Here is a 23,173-nt window from a genome sequence, read left to right as displayed (position 1 = left end):
TATATGTATATATATATGTCTGAGAAAATATCCCCACCCCACGCCACGCCACGGTAGCAGCCAGGCAAAGTTTTTCCAATCTTCTACTGTCTAATTTTGAGCCAGTGTGAATAGCCTCAGTTTCCTGTTTTCAGCTAACAGAGTGTCACCCGCTGTGATCTTCTGCTGCTATAGTCCATCTGCTTCAAGGTTCGATGTGTTGTACGTTCAGAGATACTCTTCTGCAGACCTCGGTTGTAATGAGTGGTGCTTTGAGTTACTGTTGCCTTTCTATCAACTCGAACCAGTCTGGCCATTCTCCACTGACTTTTAGCATCAGCAAGGCATTTTCGCCTACAGAACTGCCGTTCACAGGATATTTTCTCTTTTTCTGACCATTCTCTGTAAACCCCAGAGATGGTTGTGTGTGAAAATCCTAGATCAGCAGTTGAAATACTCAGACCAACCCTTCTGGCACCAACAACCATTCCACATTGAAAGTCATTTAAATTACCTTTCTTCCCCTTTCGGATGCTCATTTATACATGCCTAAATGCATATAGTTGCTGCCATGTGATTGACTGATTAGATATTTGCTTTAACAAGCAATTGAACAGGTGTACCTAATAAAGTAGCTGGTGAGTATGTGTACGATATATAGGGGTGTAACGGTTCACAAAATTCACGGTTCGGTTCGATACGATACACTGGTGTCACGGTTCAGTTCGGTACGGTTCGGTACGTTTTAGATACAGCAAAAAGAAAAAATTGGCAGATAAATTTCCTTGATTTTTTTTTTTTTATGTTTTATTTATTAAAACTAACAAAGTATGATTTTTTTTTTTTTTTTTTTTTTTTTACATTGCAATGATGGAGCTATACTTTACCCATCTTCTATGGTGTTTTCGTAGCAGCATACTGTATAACCCTTTGAGCGGTACGGTCCCACATAGGGGATTTTTATTTCAGTGCCCCTGGGCGTACGGTCCCCACATAAGGGATTTCGAACGTTCAGCGACGTCACATAACTGCCAGATTCAAACTGTGCTTTCGCGCTCTGGCTGCGAGACGGACGCGCGCAGCTCTTGTCATATATCACAACTATGCAGTGTTTTCAGCCACATAACGTTTCTTTTCAGATTTCAGACATTAATATACGCATAAGCACCATTAAAACAATATATTTGGAGTTTATAAAGGAGCAATAAAAATCCATTCATATACAATTTGCCGATATTTATTCATATCAGACACACATAATGGGCCCAAGTAACTACAAAGTTTAGTCTATTATTCTTCCAGTTCACCAGCCACTTGCATATATTTCGGGAGAAAATGATGAATTCACCTGCTGTAAATCCGACTGACAGGACTCAGGAAACTGCGGGGCAAACTAAGATGGCGGCGCCCATCTCGCGTTATAGATCAAGATAAAGATCATTTATAACGGCTTTTAAACGACAAAACACACTCACTTACACATATTTGAGGATCGGAATATCAGATAGTTGATAACATGGTAAGCAAGTTTGTGAATATTTTAAATAAACAAGGAAAAACAAAATAATAGCGATCCATCTGTCATACAGTGTTATTGTTGCTGCGCTCAGCGCTAATGACACGCAAGACGCGTCGCTATGGAAACATTAAAGGCAAACGTTCTAAAATAACGGTTGCATTAAAAAAAAAACTCACTCTGGGGGGAGAATTAGAATATTTTAAACTCACGCTCGAAAGGGATAAAACAAAAACAGCTCCTTTATAAAAAAAAATGAAAATGTTATATAGCTTACAGGGAATCCAAAGTGCACCCAAACACCAGACCTGTTGGTTATTGGACGATCTTCTATTTCTGGTCTGTTAAACGCATTAGCCATTTTGCAAAGAGCCTTCAGCGCGTACTGAGTGAGCGAGCGCCTGACTGAGTAGCCACAATCAGACGCTCCAGACGTGTTCGGTGTGAACGCAGCATAACAAACATATAAGTTGGTGTTTTTTTTTTTCTTCGGGGGTGTCAGGGGCGTTGCCTGTTACGTCGTTTGGGTTATTGGGCTACCTTGTTGAACGCATAACATTATATTTCACACACTTTTTTATTTTCTAAATGTAATTAATTAGTCCAACGAACCGTTCGGTACATAATGCGTACCGCGTACCGAACCGAAAGCCTCATACCGAACGGTTCGATACGAATACGCGTATCGTTACACCCCTAACGATATATATATATATATATATATATATATATATATATATATATATATATATATATATATATATATATATATATATATATATATATATATATATATATGTATGTACTTTATCATAAAGCTCATAAAGTTTTGTTTGATTTATGATTGAAATGAAAAAAATAAATAAATAAAAAATACCAATGGGGGGGAAAATCAAGAAATATTCTCTGACAACATGTCTTAATATATCTAATGTTGAAACCAAGAATAGTGATTTAGTTTTTTTTTTTTTTTTTCTGTAACTAAAAAAAAATATCTCTCTCTCCGTTTTTCTCACACTCCTCCACCCCTTTTTGGTGTGAATGTTAAAAATGAGACAAAAACATTTTGAACAGGAAATGCAACAGCTGTAAATTTCTCAACTGACAGGAAACTGTATAGGCTGTTGTACTACGAGTGAACCCCAGTGAGGCCCTCTGTGGTTTTCAGTACATAGAGAGGCTATACTGAAACCCTGTGTTCATCAGCACTTCTGTTTTCAAAGACCATCAGTGATCACTGTTGGACCACTGATGCCAGATTCAACGGGTAAGTTCCTTTGAAAGAATTTCTAAGGCTTTTTTTTTCTTCTTCTACTGGTGTCTGAGAACGGTTATTATGGATCTTTGAGTCTTTTTTCTTTTATGCACCTTGTTTTTCTCTGGATGAGTCTTGTCCGTTGTATTACCCATGTGTGACCAGGATTTGTCTGCTTTTGATGAAAATGAAAAACCAGTGACACCTCTCACATCTGAACCATTCTCTGCTTTATTGATTCTGTTTCCTTAGCCGCGCGTGGCGTTGTCTCATTTTCAGACTGAAAAAGAGAGGGATCAAAGAGAGGAGTGGAAAATTAAGTGGGGGGGAAAAGGAGGGGCTGTGGAGAACAGTGAAGTAGAAAAGGATGGAGAGCGTTTCATCGGATCAGTCAGCCAGCGTGGATGAGCTAGTGGAAGCCTGCATCAAAGCCTTTGGTCAGTGCTCATATTTGCTTCTTCCTTCTCTTGTGTAAACACTCAGATCAGCCAGTCGGAACAACGCTGGCTTGTTCGACTGTGTGTATTTGTTTCTGTTTATCAATATTCACTGAAAAAATGGTAACCTAAAAATTATAACATCTAAATTAAAGGGATATCCAAAAATGAAAATTCTGTCATCATTTGCTCACCCTCAAGTTGTTCCACACCTATGCTGCTGAACACAAAAGAAGATATTTTGAAGAATGTCGGTATCCAAACAGTTGATGGCTCCCATTGACTTCTATATAGTATTATTATTATTATTATTATTATTTTCATGCTATGGAAGTCAGTGTTTGGATACCGACATTCTTCAAAATATCTTACAGGTTTGGAATAACTTGAGGGTGAGTTTTTGGGTAAACTATCCCTTCAACTAGTTTTATTCAAGTCCAAATATTAGTATTGCTGAATCAACTTAAATACATTAATATATGCCAACAAAATACATTTTTATGAGTTAAATTAAGTTAAAAACAGCTCTTTAAGGTAACAATTGCAGGTTACCACTTTTTACAGTGAACTTGCATTTACTTGATACATTTTAATGTGGGAAGGACAAATAAAAAATTTAGCTTTAGACCTTTTGAATAAAGTTAACTTAAAATGTTTGTTTCATTTAATGTACATTCAACTCACAAAACAATGGCATCATTCTTATGAGACCAGAAATGTTCAAGCTATTAAATGAAAATCACAGGCTAATGGATTTATTTTAATGTAAAAATCACTATCTGGTTTTCTGTCTTCCTCACAGACGATGAAGGCGCTCTGAAGGAGACGTTTCTCGTGCGAATGTTTCTCACCATGCATCCCTGGTACCTGTCATCCAGTGACCTAGCCAAAAAACTCTTGCACAAGTATCCTACTTCAGAAGACCTGTCATGTTGTACTTTCTGAGATCTCTGTATTTTTAAAACTAGCATTAATGTCAAATACCAGAAAAGAAATGCAAGTCTAGTTTCCAATGTGACAGGCCGGCTTTTATGCTAGACATTTAGCACTTAGTACAGTCGGTCATGGGTGGGGTTTGTCATTTATAGAGAGGGCTGACAGCATCACAAACTGTTTCCATCACTCTCCTCACAGCTGATAATAGTAATGAAATGGAGCTACCTTGACAGTATTACAGGTCTCAGGAACAGGATTGTTCTGCAAATCGACAGTCTCAGATTTGTCACCTTGTCAAGTAGGTTAAAGACCCATTTGTTCACCTTTCTTTCTTTCTTTCTTTCTTTCTTTCTTTCTTTCTTTCTTTCTTTCTTTCTTTCTTTCTTTCTTTCTTTCTTTCTTTCTTTCTTTCTTTCTTTCTTTCTTTCTTTCTTTCTTTCTTTCTTTCTTTCTTTTACTTAGACCTACAAAAAACGTAATAACTGTACATACGCTAAATGGCGGCTAAAAGCATGAAGACCAGGGGCACATTAATGTACAGGCTTCCATAGGGTGAAGCCAGGGGTCTGCTACTGGCTGCACGAAAATTATATTTTTCAAATAGGCTAATTATTTGTATATGAGCAAGTTTACAGTAGTGACATTATATTAACAAACTCACTCTATTTTATTTATTTTAGCAAATATACAAATAAGAACATTACCCCACGATTTACAAACTGTACAGTGTGAAGCCTCAAAACCTATCATTAATTTCTCACCCAAGGTCAAGGTTGCAGTGTGAAACATGAAAAGATGAACCAGAAGTCGGTGTCGTTCACACACAAAGTGTTTTTGCATTCCACTTAGCTGCTTTTCCTATAGCCAAGTTTATAGTTTTTCTATAGCCAAGGAGTGCTCTATTTGTCCGTGATCCCTTCAGATCTCTTTTAAAATTCCACCATTTTAAAAGAGATCTGAAGGGATTGAACATGTTCAGTAGGAAAGCCAATGTGAAAGGCATAGGGAGTAGTGAAAGGCATAGGGAGTAGCCGGGTGCACATTGTGCGATTTTGGCCACGATTTGGTCGTCTGAGACAAATTTTGAGAATCCTAAAAGATTCCTCTGATCCTAGGCTAAAATCTGAAGTCTGACAGCCAAATAATGACCGTTGCGATCAAATTTTACCTCTGATGAAGTTCTGGCAGTGTAAGAAGGTTTGGCGCACAGTCCTGCAGTGTGACTTCTCCTACGATGACTGTCAAATTGACTTGTTTAAGCCATGATCAAAATGAATGCCAGAGATTTCTTTGTTAGCCACTATTTCAGGCCCACGTGTAATGCAGCTCACAGTCACTGAACATAGGTTAATGTAAAACTCTGGAAAGTTTTCATGCGCGGGTCCATTTTTAACACGTCTGTGGACAACATTTTTAACATTAATAACAGCTGAGATCCCAAAGTGTGACATGGGGATCATGTTCGTACAGTCTGACAAGCAACAATCGTAAAGGACTATTAATTCGCACTAATTAATAATTCGCACAGTGTGTACCCGGCTTTAAAGGAATATATAGCTTCACAGAAATTGGACTTTACAGTTAAAAAAAATATTAGACACATCTAATATAAACAATTTGTACATTTTCATATTAAACATTGACAGGCAATTATCACAAAATGTAGCACTTTCAAATATGATATTTTATATGAATTAAATTGTATATTTAAAAAAATTAAGACACGATATGCAAGTGCACCAGTCAAACACATCTGTCTAGCACTGTTTACATAGAAAAACAGTAGGAAACATGTTAAGCGTGAACAGCCCCTTAAGGACGACCTACTCTGCCTACTAATTAGGGCCCGAGCACCGATGATGTGAGGACCCTATTGTAGTTGCTCAGTCAATTATTCTTCTTCTCCGAAATGAATCGCATTTTTGAGGGCCTAAACATGCTTGAAAACTCATGAAACACACGTGTCAGAAGTGGTGAAAATTTACATGTGATATGGGTTTCAGAATTAGGTGTTGCAAAATGGCTCGATAGCACCACCTACAAAATTTAAATGAAGCGCCCATCGCGCCACGTTTCACAGATAGTTATGAAATTGGGTAGACAGATGTAATAGCCCAATACATACAAAAAAGATCCTTGGTGCAAAATCTGTAAACCCAACAGGAAGTGACATATTTTGAAATTTCTCTGCAAAATTTTGGCAGTTTTTGCCATTTCCAGACGATGTACTTTAACAAACTCCTCCTAGAGCGTTTATCAGATCATCATCATATTTGGTCAGTCTAATCTAATGGCCTTTGAGACGTTAAATTGCAAAGTTTTCGTTGAAGGGCGTGTTTGTGGTGGCCTGACAAATTTCGATGTTTCGCCATGAAAGGGGAATCACAATTTTGAGGCCCTAAACGTGCTTGAAAACTCATGAAACTTTCCAGATGCATCAGAAGTGGTGAAAATTTATATCTGATATGGGTTTCAGAATTAGGTGTGGCAAAATGGCTCGATAAGTCCCCCTGACCCTACATTTCACGTACAGGTATGAAACTCGGTACACACATCTAAAGGCAGGAACACACCAAGCTGACGGTCGGCTGTCGGGCAGTTTTACTTCGTCGGCCGACTAAGTTTTCTCAGTGTGTTCCGCACTGTCGGTTGAAGTTGGTCCTCACTGGCTTTTTTTTGGCCGATTTGAAATGTTGAATCGCCGTCGGAGCTCGACGGTCCGTCTGACCATTCTGATTGGCTGTTCAGATACTTCCACCTTCTGGTACGGAAAGGCATTTCATCTTGCGCAGGCGCAGAACGGACATGCTACGTAGCCGTTGGCTGTATAGCGTTGGTTTGGTGTGTCAGGCCAACTTTGGACATAGATGCTGCCGACGTGAGCCAACCCCACAGTCTGCTTTCATCGCCACTAGTTTGTTGGCGTCGGCTTGGTGCGTTCTGGCCTTAACAGCCCTACAAAAAAGTCTCTTGGAGCAAAATCTGAAAACCAACAGGAAGTGAGATTATTTGAATTTTCTGCAAAATGTGTGCAGTTTTTGCTATTTCCATACGTTGTACTTTAACAAACTCCTCCTAGAGCTTTAATTAGATCAACATCATATTTGGTTAGTCTAATCTTAAGGCCTTAGTGATGTTAAATTGCGAAGATCTAGAGTTTTCGCTGAAGGCCGTGTCCTTGGCGGCCTGACAAAATCTGATGTTACGCCACGAAACAGGAAGTTGTAGTAACTCTGGCATACGCTGTCCGATCTGCTCCAGACATCACATGTTTGATAATAGTCCTGGCTTGAAGACATCTACATGGCAATATTCAGTTACAGTCAAAGTGCCACCTTTTTGCAGCAAGAATTTTGGCAATTTGAAATGACTTGGCCATAATTCTCCTGTATTCACTCACTTACATGCATGTTGCCCACTGTTCATTGTTTTCCTGATGCCAACGGGTGGCGGTTGAGCCCGTGTGCGAGGGCCCTTTCATCGTTGCTTGCAGCTTTAATGCTAATTTTGAAATGATATGCACAAAAGCATCAGGCTGTGGCGTCCAAATACTACCTGGCCATCCGGTGTAAAATTCTTGTAAAGATGTGGATGTTCTTTGTCATAAGGCAGCTGGGTTGGATCACAGAGGTGTATTGTGAATTCGCATAAAGCAGTTGAGGCAAGACTATTCACTAAAAATACTCATCCTCCTGAAGTCTTGCCCAGACCTATTTCATGGACAGCTACTCTGTGTCATAGTTCTCTCTGTTTTCTCTCTTTTTCTCTGTCAGGTACTGGATAACTGAGTTCCCAGCTGAGTTTGACCTGAACCCCGCACTTGCTGAACAGATCCGTGGTCTGAAAGAGCGACTGGAGCAGAATGGAGATGTGAGACGTAGTCTGCTCATCGACATAGACAGCATGTGAGTCACAAGGGCACAGTATTCACTCAGACCGCTGCTCCTTTGATACGGAGGGCTGGAGAATGTGGAAGGATATTGTACTGAATATCACAAACAACCTGCATGTCTGAGACACCCAAACAGCTGAGAAGTTCTTAGGTCAATGACAAATAAGAAAGTCAAAGATAATGGAAAAGTCTAGTTAAACACACACACATATATATATATATATATATATATATATATATATATATATATATATATATATATATATATATATATATATATATATATATATATATATATATATATATAATATAAATTTCTTGGATATGTAATCTTTGTTTTTAGGCTTCTTATATTATTTTGAAATTTTTATATCAATTTAAAGAAATAAATAATTATGTGAAGTGGTATAACCAACTGGAGTTTTTATTACACTTTATTTCAATAGTGCACTTTAGAAATTCTACTAACTATAACTTTGCAACTACAGGTCAACTAGCAGTCATTCGATTTTAATATTAATGGTCCACCTAAATACATTCTACTGACTGTAAGGAACTTTGCAACTACATGACAACTTATTCTACTAACCATTACCCTAACCCAAAAGTCTACTAATGTGAGTTAGTTGACATGTAGTTGCAAAGTTACTTATAGTAAGTAGAATATCTAATGTGCTCAGCTGTGCCCTTTAGATAACGATGTGATTACTAGCAGGTTGAGTTAAAGGACCTATTAGCTTGTGCCATCTAGAGTTTTATGGCAGAACTTTGTATTTTTTTTATTTTATTATTAAGATTTAACGATTATTCCAAATTACTTTTGGCCTCAATAATAATTCCAAAACCTTATTCAATATTGTATGATCCAGAGTGTCGAGTCACTGACTCTGTAGTACATATAAAATTAAACTTTTTTAATTAAAGTTAAATTAAAAAATACTTAAATATCAAATCAGTACAAATCACTAATCCAAACAGTAGCCAAAATGATATATAGGCAAAATGGAGAAAGAATAGAAATACAATGTCTGGTTTGTTTTGCCTGTAGCCCATCATACGAATGGCGACGTCAACTGGAAGAGACTGTCCAGAAGAAACGCAAGACCTCTCTTCTTTTTGACCACCTGGATGCTTCCACCCTGGCTGAACACCTTACATATATGGAGTACAAATCATTTTGCAAAATTCTGGTAATTTATAGATGCAGTATTAATCACATATTTGTGCGTGTAATAACATGACCTCGAGTCTCGAGTTCATATTGCAAATCTGTTCCCCCTCAGTTCCAGGACTACCACAGTTTCGTGATGCACGGCTGCACGGTGGATAATCCCATTCTGGAGCGTTTCATTACTCTGTTTAACAGTGTTTCCCAGTGGATCCAGATCATGGTTCTCAGTAAGCCTACAGCTCAGCAGAGAGCCACTGTCATCAGTGAATTCATCAAAGTGGCCCAGGTTAATCCAACTCGCTTGCTTGCTTATAAGTCTGAGATCACATGGGATTTAAACCTGAAAACAAACAGAATATTTTGGGATTCTGACATTAATATATAGGCCTGTGTGAGGGATGCACCGATATGGGCCTGAATACCAAGCTCATGTACTTGTACTTGTACTCATAAAAATACCCCCGAAACCAAAGGCCGATACCTCATGTGACTTAACTGACAGAATTTTCCGTGCAAAGATGCACCGACGGCAGCAGCAGAAACAATGTCAGCCTCAGGGGTGTGGAAATACTTCAAAATTAATGAAGACAGCCCACACATTACGAACTGCATGCTTTCAATCACAATTCATTATTGATTAGTGAAGGCTGGATAGGTGGAATCACGCTGAATGATTATATATATATATATATATATATATATATTACGTTAGGGGCCTGTGACAGGTAGGTTTAGGGATAGGTTACTATGACTGGTAGGTTTAGGTATAGTGTAGGGAAGGGCCATGCTATAGTACCTTAATATTTTGTCAAACATTCTTATATATGATTCCCCACAACGTTAGCATAGTGGGGTCATTTGGCATTCTCCCCTACATTATTAGGACAAAATGTCTCCTCAAAGATGCCAATTACCTTTCAAATTTACATTTTTTGCTCATCAGGAAAATCACTTATAAATCATACTAAATGATGTTTTTCGATAATGTAAAAATGCAGAGTTTTCTGTGATGGGTAGGATTGGGGGTCAGGTTAAGGGATAGAATATACAGTTTAAAGTCATTATGTCTATGGAATGTTCCCATAAAACTTGAAAACCCAATGTGTGTATGTGTGTGCAGAGGCTACTGCAGCTGCAGAACTTCAACACACTGATGGCTGTAGTGGGTGGGCTTAGCAACAGCTCCATTGCTAGGCTCAAAAATACCCAGGCGCTCATCAGCAGCGAGACACGCAAGGTAAGGACTGCCAGAGAGCTGCTTTGTAAACACACCTCCAATACTGGAAGAAAAAAACAAACAGCTGTAACACTCCAAATCTGGCAATGGGAGATAAGATTCTTAAGTTCCACTTTCTAGTAGGTGGCTTGAGTGCCATTTTCATACTCTCTGCCAGATTGCACAGAAATATCAATACTCTAGTCAAGTGCTCTGTTATCAGGCAACCAAACATGAGCAGAAATATCTTTTACCCATGTACTGGCTTCACCGACCTTCATCCTAATGGATGGCCTCCTCTGTGTTTAATCAGGTGTTTGATGGATTGGTAGAGCTGGTCACTTCCTCCGGAAACTACAGTCGCTACCGTCAGCGTTTCTCTGAATGTTTGGGATTCCGCTTTCCCATCCTTGGGGTACATTTGAAGGACCTGATTGCTGTCCATGTGGCCCTGCCTGATTGGTTTGACCCAGAGAAGACTAGGGTCAACCTAACAAAGACCCATCAATTGTACACCATCTTGGAAGAGCTGGCGCTCATTCAGAGCACTCCACCCAATGTAGAAGCCAATTCAGACCTGCTGAATCTGCTTATAGTGAGTCTATTATGGGTGGAACGGGTTGCTGTAATCAAAATCCAGTGATGGCAAAGTTGAATTTTCAGCACTCGTTACTCTAGTCGTCAGTGTCACGTGATCCTTCAGAAATCATTCTAATGCTGATTTGGTGCTTGAGAAATATTTTTACTTTTTAGATAAATGTTTCTTTTAAATAGATTGATATTTAAGCAGGAGACATGGAGGTTGATATAGCCTTCGAAGGATCTGTAAAATTTATAAATTTAAATCAATTATAGTTAATTTGCATTTCTTTTGTACCTGTCCAGGTGTCTTTGGACCAGTACCACTCAGAGGACGAGATATATCAGCTATCTTTACAGAGGGAGCCTCGCAGTATTAAACTATCTGTGAGTCACCCCACCAACGTAACAGCTTCTCAGATAGCAAACCATTGGCTACCATGAAGTAGAGACCACCAATTACAACCACTCATGACACAATTTGACAGATTAATTTTCCCAGTATGTTGCTTGCACTTTCGTGGACTTGCAGCTGGGGGACTGAAACATTACTCTGTAATTATTCTGTTCAAACAACGGACAGTCGTCATTTATCCATATCCAGAGGTCCTGAAAACCATACTTGAGTAAAAGTACAGATACCTTACATCAAAAATGACTCCATTACAAGTTACAAGTAACCAATTCCTATACAACTTGAGTAAAAGTCTTAAAGTATCTGATTTGAACAGTACTTAAGTATTTGTCTCGTACTGAATGTAGGCTCAAAGATGCGCTAGTCCTCAACACCTGAGAGACATGCCGGGGAAAATAAAAAAACAATTGATTTGCAAGATGAGAAATCAAGTTTATTCACACAACAATCTTTTAAACGTCTTCTAACTATCAAGTCTCAGTTAAGCTCAAGTGCACAAAAAGGTTATAAGTAAACCAATATCCTTCAAAAAGATCTTGTCAATATAGCGGATAAATAAAACAATGTTAAGTAAAATGAAATAGTCAAAGTCTACTGTATGTGCTGGTTTGAGCCTCATCACCATCATTTTAAAAATCAAACACCTGCGATAAGCAATTACCTGCTAATGCACTCACATTCAAGTAAAGTAGCCTTGTTGACAAGTTTGGGTGAGTAAAGGCAAAACGCACAAGATATATTACCTTCATTGCCCTTAGATGGCAATATCGCTTCTTTATATCAGAAAAAAACTGCTGCAGAAAAAGTTAGGTGCCATGCAAAATGTAATGTGTAATTGCATTACTCATAAAAGTACTTTTACTTGTTCAAAAATGTAGTCAAGTAGAGAGTAAAAGTTGCTATAATCTTTGATACTCAGTACAACTACAAAGTAGCCATAAAGATACTTAAGTACAGTAACTAATTACATTTCCTCAAATAATTTACACCTCTGTCCATATCTTCTGGTGCCTTATTTTCACTTGCTAAATACACCATTGATTTCTGGCCTCTTAGAATTCCAGCTCAAAGTCACAGTCTCCCCTAATAGAACAGTGGGCATCTTCAGTCAAACCCAAAGCGGATCCAGGCATTATCAACAAGCACATTGAAAAAATGGTGGAGGTATGTGACGTGCACTAGTTTCAGTTCATTTATGATTTTTCTGAATAATTCTTTGACTTTCATATAAACTTATTGCACAGAATATACATCCCCAATTCCAGAAAAGAATCAAGAATCTGTTATTTGTTAAATCTCTTTAGCCTTTATTTAACTGACAAAAGTACAAATAAAAGATTTTCTAAGTTTGAAGCTGACCACTGTGTCACATGACCTTTCTGTTTAATTACACTTTTTAAAAGTGCCCTAGAACTTTTTAAAAAAAGATGTAATATAAGTCTAAGATGTTTGCTTTTGCACCTGTTACTGATGAAACTCTGGATGTTTTTTTTGTTTGTTTTGTTTTTTGTACATTTGTCAGTTATATAAAGTTTAAAGAGAATTAACAAATCATAGATTATTGATTTTATTACATTTTAGAAAATGTACCAACTATACTGGAATTGGGGTTGTAGTTTAGGGATAATATGTAAAGGATAAAGTAAAGGAAGCCAGTCTTTATCACAAAATACATGCGATAATGAGCTGTATAAAAACTATACATATATATTTGATTAGAAAACAAATGTATTTATATATATTAAAAATTTATTTAGATATTAGATATATACTATTTGTTTGATGCAACTGTATTGTTGTACTGTATCACTCAACTTGTGTGTCTGTGGGTTCCAGACAGACTGTCAGTCTCTGTGTTAGTGGTGTAGATTTTTCATGGACTCTTTCTGAGTACATCAACAGGTGGCAAAAAGTGACTTTCTTTTTGACTGAGTCAGTTATAATCATTCACTCAGTTGATTCATTCAGAAACACAAATTCAGTCCGGAAAGAAACAAGTGACTTACCTTATGAGTCACTGAATCATTTACTCAACCAGTTCATTTAAAATACTGATGCATTTAAAAATGAAACAAGTGATTGACCTTATGAGTGAGTCATTGAATTATTCACTCAACCTATTTGTTCAAAATCATTGATTTATTCAGGAACATAACTGGGAGACTTGCAACCAGTTCATTCTGCTTTTTGTTTGGAAATATTTTAATTTGTTGAGCAAAAATAACGTAATATTTTTTTTTCTGAAATGTAAGTTATATCCTATGAAGGTGTAATTTATAGAATGGGTGAATAAACCAAAGATCACACTATTGCATAAATTTGACAAGTAATCCAGAGAGCTGTGTACTAAATTAATTTGTGGTGCAAAAGAACTAATCAGAACACTTCTTATTTTCAGTCAGTGTTCCAAAATTTTGACACTGATGGCGATGGCTACATTTCCCAAGGAGAGTTTGAGATCATCAGGAGCAATTTCCCTTACCTCGGCAAGTTTGATGAACTGGACCAAAACCAGTGGGTTTATCAAGACATCTGTCCAGTTTATCTGGAGCAATTATTTTCCCTCATTTGTCAAAGTCTACAGTACGGTAAAGGTCCCATCTTTCTCTTTTTCATTTTCTTTCCCAGGGACTGTAAAATTAGCAGAGAGGAGATGATTGAGTACTTCACAAAGGCAAGCTCCTTACAGAACTGTAAGATGGGTTTTGTTCACACGTTTACAGAGACGAGCAGTATCAAGCCCTCATTTTGTCGGCACTGCTCTCGCTTGGTGAGTACACATTTTATATGGAGCTTGAACTCTTTATCTTCATCTCCAACATGACAACCCACACAAAAGATGAAATAAGATCTTTTCAATGTCATGAGAAACAGACATAGAGATCTGTACTTATTTCAAAAAGCACAGATGTACATAATGCCTATTTTATTATCACTCGTAAGCCAGATTGTATTTACGGCTTCCATTCGTTCATATTTGTCTCTGCTGTCAGAGGTTTATGGTGCTTGTGCTGTTTTCACTCAGAATGCAGCAGTGTGTTTTAGGGTGTGTCTGAGGGAAAGATGTTGTTATGTTCACAGTTGGTACTTGGGTGTAGACAGTAACCACTTCCTATTTTCTAATTTCCTGTCAAGATCCACCCCAGTACAGAACGTGCTTTAGTGTACTTTCTTTTAACAAGTGTTTTCGAAGACATTCAATGAATGTAAACAAAGCTTTTTCTATGCCATTAAATTAAAGGTCTATTTTCTATCATTAGCACAATAAAACAAGAAGTAAAGAATTAAGAAAAATGTAATTAAATTAAACATATTACATACACAAGCATTCAAAGGTCTGGAGTCAGTAAGATTTTTTTTTTTTAAAGAAATGAATTATTCAGCTAGGATGCACTATATTGATCAAAATTGACAAATCTTTTGTTACAATGTTATTTTAATATTTATTATAAATGCTGCTCTTTATATATATATATATATATATATATATATATATATATATATATATATATATATATATAAATATAATATAATATAATATAATATAATATATATATATATATATATATATATATATTATAATACAATAAATATATATATTATAATATAATATATATATATATATATATATATATATATATATATATATATATATATATATATATATATATATATATATATATATATATATATATATATATATATATATATATATATATATGTATATATATATATGTATATGTGTGTGTGTGTGTATGTATATAGACTTATTTTATATATGCTAATTCTTGCAGATATGGGGATTTTACAAACAGCGATGCAAATGCAAAGGTATGAAACAAAATGAAATGTGACGTGTGTGTGTGTGTGTGTGTGTGTGTGTAAATGTAGCATTGTGACCCTCCTCTCTGTTTTTCAGTGTGTGGGGTGAGCTGTCATAAAGACTGCTGCAGTCATTTGGCCATTGAGTGCCGCAAGCGTGCACAAAGCGTCAGTTGTCACAATGACGCTTACTTTAAGACCACACGCTCTTTCAGCTTTCCTCCTCCCTCCAGCACAGAGCCAATAGCAGAGTACCCAGGTAAATGCACAATAATACACAAATGTACTTGAACACAAGACACACACACATGCACATTATACTACACAATCCAATAAAATAAATAACATTTTAGGATTTAAAATAATTTAAAACAAAGTAATGAAAATTAAATATTAAAAAAAGATAATTTATATATATAATTTATTTTTCTTTTTTTAATATTTAATTTATATTTAATATAATGTTGCATAATTTTGCTTATAAATAAAATTTCAGGATTTTAAATAATTTAAAACAAAGAAATGAAAATTAAATATTAAAAAAAGATATATATATATATATATATATGTTGCATAGTTTTGCTTGTAGTCAATTGTTTTATTTGTGATAACACAATGAAACATGCCAAATTGTGCTGACATAATTTTTGGCCAGGCTGTCATACAAAGAAATGAGGAACACATGCAAAAAAAAAAAAGGAAGAACCAACAAAATATTAATAACTTATTATGTTGTAGTCATTGTTTGCTTTTTCATGTGAGCTTTTTGTTTTTCTGTGCCAAGTAATTTTGTTAGATAAATACCTTAATATACCCTTAAATACCCTTTTCTTGATTTTTTTGTGAGTACCATGCTTTACCATGCCTCAGAGAAAAACACTATTTTGTGAAGTAGCTAACATAGCATAATCAAATGCAACTTTATTTTTAGTAATACAGAATTTTCTCCATCATACAATATGTTTTAAAATGAATTGCATTTATCAACACAAGCCATCCAGTATTTAATATGATATTCTAAAATCAATCTAGTTTACTGCAGTGTGCAACAGCAGCCGCCAAGCGAACGCACAGTTATTAAATCATTTCAACACACTCAAATGTATCTAATATGATAAACAGAGCTGCGTTACCTCATACTCATGACCGGAAAAGCAGAAGTGGCGCCGGTGACTGTGGTATAATAAAAGTTCCGCTGCTCGTGAGGCGTGTGTTGTGCAAACGCTCCAGAGGCCTCGTTCAGCTCCCACAACACTTGGTCTTGCTCTGCTTCATACTACAATAACGTTAATAATCACATCAATGAACATGATTTCTGCCTGAGTCCTATCCCGATTATTTCTACTGGCTGTAAATTGATGTCCCAAGATTCTGCGCTCAAACTTGGCATCATCAAGCAACGCCTTTGTTTTAAATAGGCCTCTAGCGACCTCTAGTGGACAGAAAACATTACATATTGCACCTTTAAAGCTGCAGTCTGTAACTTTTTTTGGTTAAAATGATCCAAAATCAATTTTTGAGCAAGGACATAACCAGCCAGTGTTCAAAACTATCCCCTTACCTTAGCCCGATTCACAACGGTAAGCTTGTAATTCTATTTTCTAATTCAAGTGGTACTGGTAGGTTTCCATGGGAAATTCAAGCATGCCGCCTTACATCTTTGCGTCATTATGTCTGTTTACATGAAGAAGGAGTCCCAGCTAGTAGGCTATATGGCATGTGAGGATGCTTTAGGAGGCGAATCATTTATATCCTTTTCTCACAGCAGCTGCAATAATTAAACTTACCATTTTGATGGCAGATTTTATGGTATGACAATGAGATTAGACTGTACAGAAATTGAAATCTACAGGTAACGCCAATACACACTAAATACACACAGCCACGTAATGCTGATGTAGTTAAAATTAAAAATTTGAGAACAAAGTATAACAATAATAATTATTTGCACGGTTTGATGTGATCCAAGCTAAGCGATCATTAGATTTAATCACCATTGGCAGCGCGATTTATTGTAATGCTTTTTTTTTCTCAGTTGGTCAGAACAAAAGTGGCAGATTTGTTACTTGTTCAGATGACATTTACCGGTAAAAATTATTATTTCGGTCATACTTCCAGAACTACAATCTGTGATTCCGAAGTACCTATACAGTATCTACTGGTGCAGTGACTGACAGCCACACATTTTCCTCAAAACATTAGATTCATCCGCGCTGAGGAGCCGAGCCGATGCACAACCCACGTAAAGATGATAATTCCGCAAACAACTGCAATTGCGTGTTTCGAACAGAGATGGCGACAAAGAGGCAAAACTTATGGACTGCAGCTTTAATTATTTTTTAGATTAAAAGGTTACTTGTATGTTTATTTACAAAGAACATAACAGATATATTTTCCTCAAAATAAAATAAAATAATCAGCAATATTTTACAGTAAACATAACTTAAATGTGAACATGTATTCTCATGTACCTACAAAAATGAATGTAATCAAAAATATTTTACTGTAGTTGAATACAACTCATTGTTGATGAAAAAAAAAAACACATTTGTAATTAAATTAGAAAAAAGTCAAATAAAAGCATTTCCACTAGTGGTCTTTACCTAGTATAATCCCAATCCTGTCTAGTATGCCATACAATTTATCTTATGAAGAATAAACGATGAAAGTAACTTGCACTGACTTCCCAGCCTTTTCTCCCTCTCTATACCTCCACAGTCATCACAGACGGCTCTCAGGAGGAACAGGATGAGGTTTTTGATGTCCACCTTTGATGAGGTTAAAGAAGATGTATATTGCCAGCACATTCACCTCGTGGTTGAGAGCTTTTTCATTAAGTCCTTCTCACGAAGAGAAATCCATCACCTGGCATTAGATACGTTCCTCTCCTCTCTTTCCATAGGAACATCCTGGAGCAAATCCATAAGCAACCACAGCAGCAGTGAGGGAGATACACTATTCTCCAAATGTTATCCACTGCAATCCATTCTCTTGAGCTCTCCTATACTCTGATTTCTCCTGGGTTGCTTCTCAGAAAATAGTACATAGTATTTTCTTTTAATTATTATTTTTTAACTCAAGGAATGTTGTGGGACTAAAAAATATCACATCACAATATGCACAGAACAGTACAAGGTGTTTCTTCTGTACCATTTAGTTGAGAATGTATGATCATATCTGACAATGTACAAGAGTGAGATTTGTTTTATAACCGAGAATACTATTTAAATTGGAATTCCTGTAACTGCATGATTTCATTGATCTCTTTAATTTTCATGATATGAATTATACAGAGAGGACAAGGTCAAATGAATGACGTGTTGCAGACATTATTGTGCCACAGCCATCTCTCATCACAGGCTTTCATTTCACACCAACAGAAGGCGCTGTTGATCTGAATTGAGAAACTGATATGACAAGATCTTGTACTGCCTCATTTGCTTTCTGTTTTTATGTTTAGCCTATATTATTATTATGCAGATGAGTCATTTGTTTTCTTTGATGTACATTTACTTTTTTGCAGAGGAAATGTATAATAGAATAGAACATTTCATCAAATGAAATTAGTCTGCTGTCTGTCTTTTACTTTAATCATTAAAAGACATCAACTGAGAGATTGTCAAGAGAGGTTGCTGAGGAAACGGCATCGTCGACATATTTACTGTCCAGACAAACAGTTGTAAGCTGAAAACGGAAGCAAGAAGAAAAAGTTTCAAGGTTTTATTTTTATTACACTATTTACTGTAAACATAATGCTGTGTGAATCAGCTGAAATTGGCCTAGATCATTCTAGTAGATTGGACCTTTAGTTACAAAGCTACATTTATGTTCACAGCGAAGTTGTGCATTCTGCTTTATCAACGGGCTTTTAAAGTTATTTTTTAACACTTCGCCGGTGATTTGTCACTTAGAGAGCAAAAACTGCTATTATTAAAATGTAACCATAGGCGGTGGTGTGGGCGGGGCTTAAATCACAGCTTAAAGGGTTAATTCACCCAAAAAAAAAAAAAAAATCTGTCATTTATTACTTACCCTCAAGCCGTTCCACACCCGTAAGACCTCCGTTCATCTTTGGAACACAAATTAAGATATTTTAGTTGAAATCCGACGGCTCAGTGAGACCTCCATAGCCAGTAATGACATTTCCTCTCTCAAGATCCATAGAGGTACTAAAAACATATTAAAATCGGTTCATGTGAGTACAGTGGTTCAATATTAATATTATAAAGCGACGAGAATATTTTTGGTGCGCCAAAAAAAAAAAAAAAAAAAAAAAAAACGACTTATTTAATGATGGCCGATTTCAAAACACTGCTTCAGAAAGCATCGGAGCATAATGAATCAATGTATCGAATCATGATTCAGATCTGATTCATCTGATACACTGATTCATTTATGATACGATGCTTCCTGAAGCAGGGTTTTGAAATCGGCCATCACTTTATAATTCGTTTTTTATTATTATTATTTCTTTTGGCACTCCAAAATTGCCACTTTATAATATTAATATTGAACCACTGTACTCACATGAACTGATTTAAATATGTTTTAGTACCTCTATGGATCTTGAAAGTGGAAGTGTCATTGCTCCCTATGGAGGTTTCACTGAGCCATCAGTGAATATCTTAATCTGTGTTCCGAAGACAAACGAAGGTCTTACGGGTGTGGAACGACATGAGGGTAAGTAATAAATGACAGAATTTTCATTTTTGGGTGAACTAACCCTTTAAGACTTCTATAGTGTACTCAATCAGTTCTGTGGCATGTCAAATGCTTTGCAAGTAATCATTCTCTTTTATAGACTGTAAAATTATTCCTGCTGGGACCAGTTGCATAAACTTAGTCACTATATTAAGACACTATATTAAGTGTTTTAAGAACTAGTTTGACCAACTTGCAATTAACCAAGTGGTAATCAATGTTATTTTCCCAATTCAAATTACACCAATCTACCTTTTTATGTAACAGACTTTAAAAATTAGCACCACTCTTCAAAAAGAAAACATTAGTGTCTCAACTTTTAAAGGTGCCATCGCACGTTTTTTTACAAGATGTAATATAAGTCTAAGGTGTCCCCTGAATGTGTCTGTGAAGTTTCAGCTCAAAATACCCCATAGATTTATTTTTAATTCATGTTTTTAACTGCCTATTTTGGGGCATCATTAAATATGAGCCGATTTATGCTGTGCGGCCCCTTTAAATCTCGCGCTCTCCGCCCACGGAGCTCGCGCTTGCCTTAAACAGTGCCTAAACAAAGTTTACACAGCTAATATAACCCTCAAATGGATCTTTACAAAGTGTTCGTCATGCATGCGGCATGCATGCGTCGGATTATGTGAGTATTGTATACTGTTATATTTTTTACATTTGATTCTGAATGAATTTGAGGCTGTGCTCCGTGGCTAACGGCTAATGCTACACTGTTGGAGAGATTTATAAAGAATGAAGTTCTGTTTATGATTTATACAGACTGCAAGTGTTTAAAAATGAAAATAGCGACAGCTCTTGTCTCCGTGAATACAGTAAGAAACAATGGTAACTTTAACCACATTTAACAGTACATTAACAACATGCTAACGAAACATTTAGAAAGACAATTTACAAATATCACTAAAAAATATCATGATATCATGGATCATTTCAGTTATTATTGCTCCATCTGCCATTTTTCGCTATTGTTCTTGCTTGCTTACCTAGTCTGATGATTCAGCTCTGCACATCCAGACGTTAGTACTGCCTGCCCTTGTCTAATGCCTTTCATAATGTTGGGAACATGGGCTGGCATATGCAAATATTGGGGGCGTACATATTAATGATCCCGACTGTTAACAGTCGGTGTTATGTTGAGATTCACCTGTTCTTCGGAGGTCTTTTAAACAAATAAGATTTATATAAGAAGGAGGTAACAATGGAGTTTGAGACTCACTGTGTGTCATTTCCATGTACTGAACTCTTGCTATTTGACTATGCCAAATAAATTCAATTTTTCATTCGAGTGCACCTTTAAGACTAGTCTATGTGGTTTATGCAACTGACCCCTGTTTAGTTTATGGTAAAAACTGACAACAGAGGTTCCCAAAAATTCACTGTGAACAAAAAGACTGACTTCAGAAAGTGACCGTAAGGTATCAGGCATTGTGGAAAACCTTTTTATTTCACAGTTCATAACCATAAGTGATATAAATCAACCTACTAAATTCTGTTTTGTACCTTAAAATATACTGATAATTACCATAGCAAGTCAAAACAAAACACAAAACGACAGTAAAATAATTAAAACATTAACCAAACAATTTGAAATGTAATTTAAAACATCCTAATATACATAGTTAAATTTAAATAAAACATAAACAAAGGTTTTTACAGACTGTTATTTTAATAAAAAAAAGTTAATACTTATATTTATTTATTTATAATATTATTATTCTCTAAATATTATGATGACAATATAATAAAAATATTTTATTATAAATTAAAATTATTTTTAAAAATATGTAAGAAAACAGGAACATTAATTTAATTAAAAATAATAAATACAAATAATTTACATTTTGTTTTTTTATTAAAAAGTGACGTTTTTATTCAAAAAGAGCATAAATGTACTTACAAATAAAATACATTTAAATATTGGTGCTGAAAATAATTTATTGTTATTATTTTCCCCCCACACTGTAAAGAATAATTGTTGGTTTAACTTAAAAAAATAAGTCACCTGGTTGCCTTAAAATTTTGAGTTCATTGAAATTAAAGGCGATTGATTTAATCAACAGAAACTCAAAATATTATGTTTTTTGAACCACAATAATTATCCAAGTTGATCTGACAAAAGAAAAAATCTTATAACAAATCATGAAAGTAATGTTTTACAGTGCGGTATTTTAGAGTAAAATTACATGCATTGTCCCTAAACCTGCATTCAAAAGCAGCTTACAGTTAATACAGTAGTTTTCACTTTTCATTTTTATATTACTAACATTTTAAGCTTGTAGCTGCCATATGGCTTCAATGGCAAGACTGTATGCATCTTATCACTTTGTGGATAAGCAAGATGATACTATAACCCACAAGGTCACATATCAATATTTTCTTCTATTTCTGGAGGATTTTCGAAAGTGAGTAGCGAGAGGAAACCGCAGCAGAGGTCAGGGATGGCATGGGTCTCGTGAGAGCCCCCGAGCACCACTGATAGTTGCACCTGATACAGAGAGTCTCCACTACAGTTACCCTTATAAGAGCATCTGCATGGAGCTCCTCACTCTGTGTTATAGTTACAGCATGCTTAAGGGAACTATCTACAGCTTCATTTTAATAATCAACTCGTTAATTACTGACGAGAGAAGAAAGCCAGGCGTTCTGGTCCATTTTACTAATGTTCAATATGAAAGCATCGCTCCACGAGACACTTAGGTGGCCCCAAGGGCCTCAAACACACACACACACACACACACACACCCTCTCTTTATCATCATATTGGATCAGCACCAGGGGACTGAAATTAACATTCATTAGTGGTTGCTCTGGGAAGGGTTTATTTACAGGAGGAGTGCAGTATTGTTACGTGCGTGTGTGTGTGTGTGTGTTGCACATCATGCCGTGTGTTTCCCAGCCAGTAGTTTTTCCGTCCTTCACTGGCTCCGTCCCATTTTGCAATAGCCGTCTGCTGTCTGATGTCTTTGAATGCTGCTTATTTACAGAGTCGTCCCACTGTGAAACTTCATAATGACACCAGATTCTGCTGTAAGACCAGCCATGTCCAAATAACTCTATCCGTTTGTGTTCATTCAGTCATTGACCTTCATGAACGCAAATGAGTTTATATCTTTGATGGAAATTGCACTATGATAAAAGCGAAAGGCCTTGATTGAGGTCAGAGGAGGGAATGAAAATGTAAGAGTTACTGAGATGAAGACGAGCCTGTCAGAAAAGATAGTTGGAGCTTTATGTCATGCTCCATT

At 36.1% G+C, this 23,173-nt stretch overlaps 1 protein-coding gene across 1 annotated transcript; it reads left to right on the top strand.

Moving 5' to 3' along the window:
- Positions 1-2,594: 2,594 nt before the first annotated feature.
- rasgrp2 (RAS guanyl releasing protein 2 (calcium and DAG-regulated)) lies at positions 2,595-19,235 on the top strand. The gene is made up of 16 exons (XM_067375879.1): positions 2,595-2,762; positions 3,003-3,187; positions 3,990-4,092; positions 4,365-4,421; positions 7,897-8,028; positions 9,064-9,205; positions 9,299-9,472; positions 10,307-10,423; positions 10,716-10,997; positions 11,288-11,368; positions 12,453-12,560; positions 13,795-13,910; positions 14,025-14,166; positions 15,191-15,227; positions 15,316-15,477; positions 17,937-19,235. Exons 2-16 carry the CDS (start codon positions 3,118-3,120, stop codon positions 17,990-17,992), a joined length of 1,779 nt encoding a protein of 592 aa, XP_067231980.1. The 5' UTR covers positions 2,595-2,762; positions 3,003-3,117; the 3' UTR covers positions 17,993-19,235.
- Positions 19,236-23,173: the final 3,938 nt, after the last annotated feature.

The sequence above is a fragment of the Chanodichthys erythropterus genome, chromosome 22 (genome assembly GCF_024489055.1).
Source record: "Chanodichthys erythropterus isolate Z2021 chromosome 22, ASM2448905v1, whole genome shotgun sequence".
NCBI classification, from domain to species: domain Eukaryota; kingdom Metazoa; phylum Chordata; class Actinopteri; order Cypriniformes; family Xenocyprididae; genus Chanodichthys; species Chanodichthys erythropterus.
The sequence above is the reverse complement of the archived record's forward strand: the minus strand, read 5'-3'. Positions and strand labels throughout refer to the sequence as shown.

What these genes read in the sequence shown, in the direction of transcription:
- rasgrp2 (XM_067375879.1), top strand. Translation starts at nt 3,118, where the DNA reads ATGGAGAGCGTTTCATCGGATCAGTCAGCCAGCGTGGATGAGCTAGTG. An exon ending in CTCATCGACATAGACAGCAT is followed by an intron (nt 8,029 to 9,063) that starts GTGAGTCACAAG and finishes TTTTGCCTGTAG; the next exon opens with CCCATCATACGAATGGCGAC. An exon ending in CTCGCAGTATTAAACTATCT is followed by an intron (nt 11,369 to 12,452) that starts GTGAGTCACCCC and finishes CTGGCCTCTTAG; the next exon opens with AATTCCAGCTCAAAGTCACA.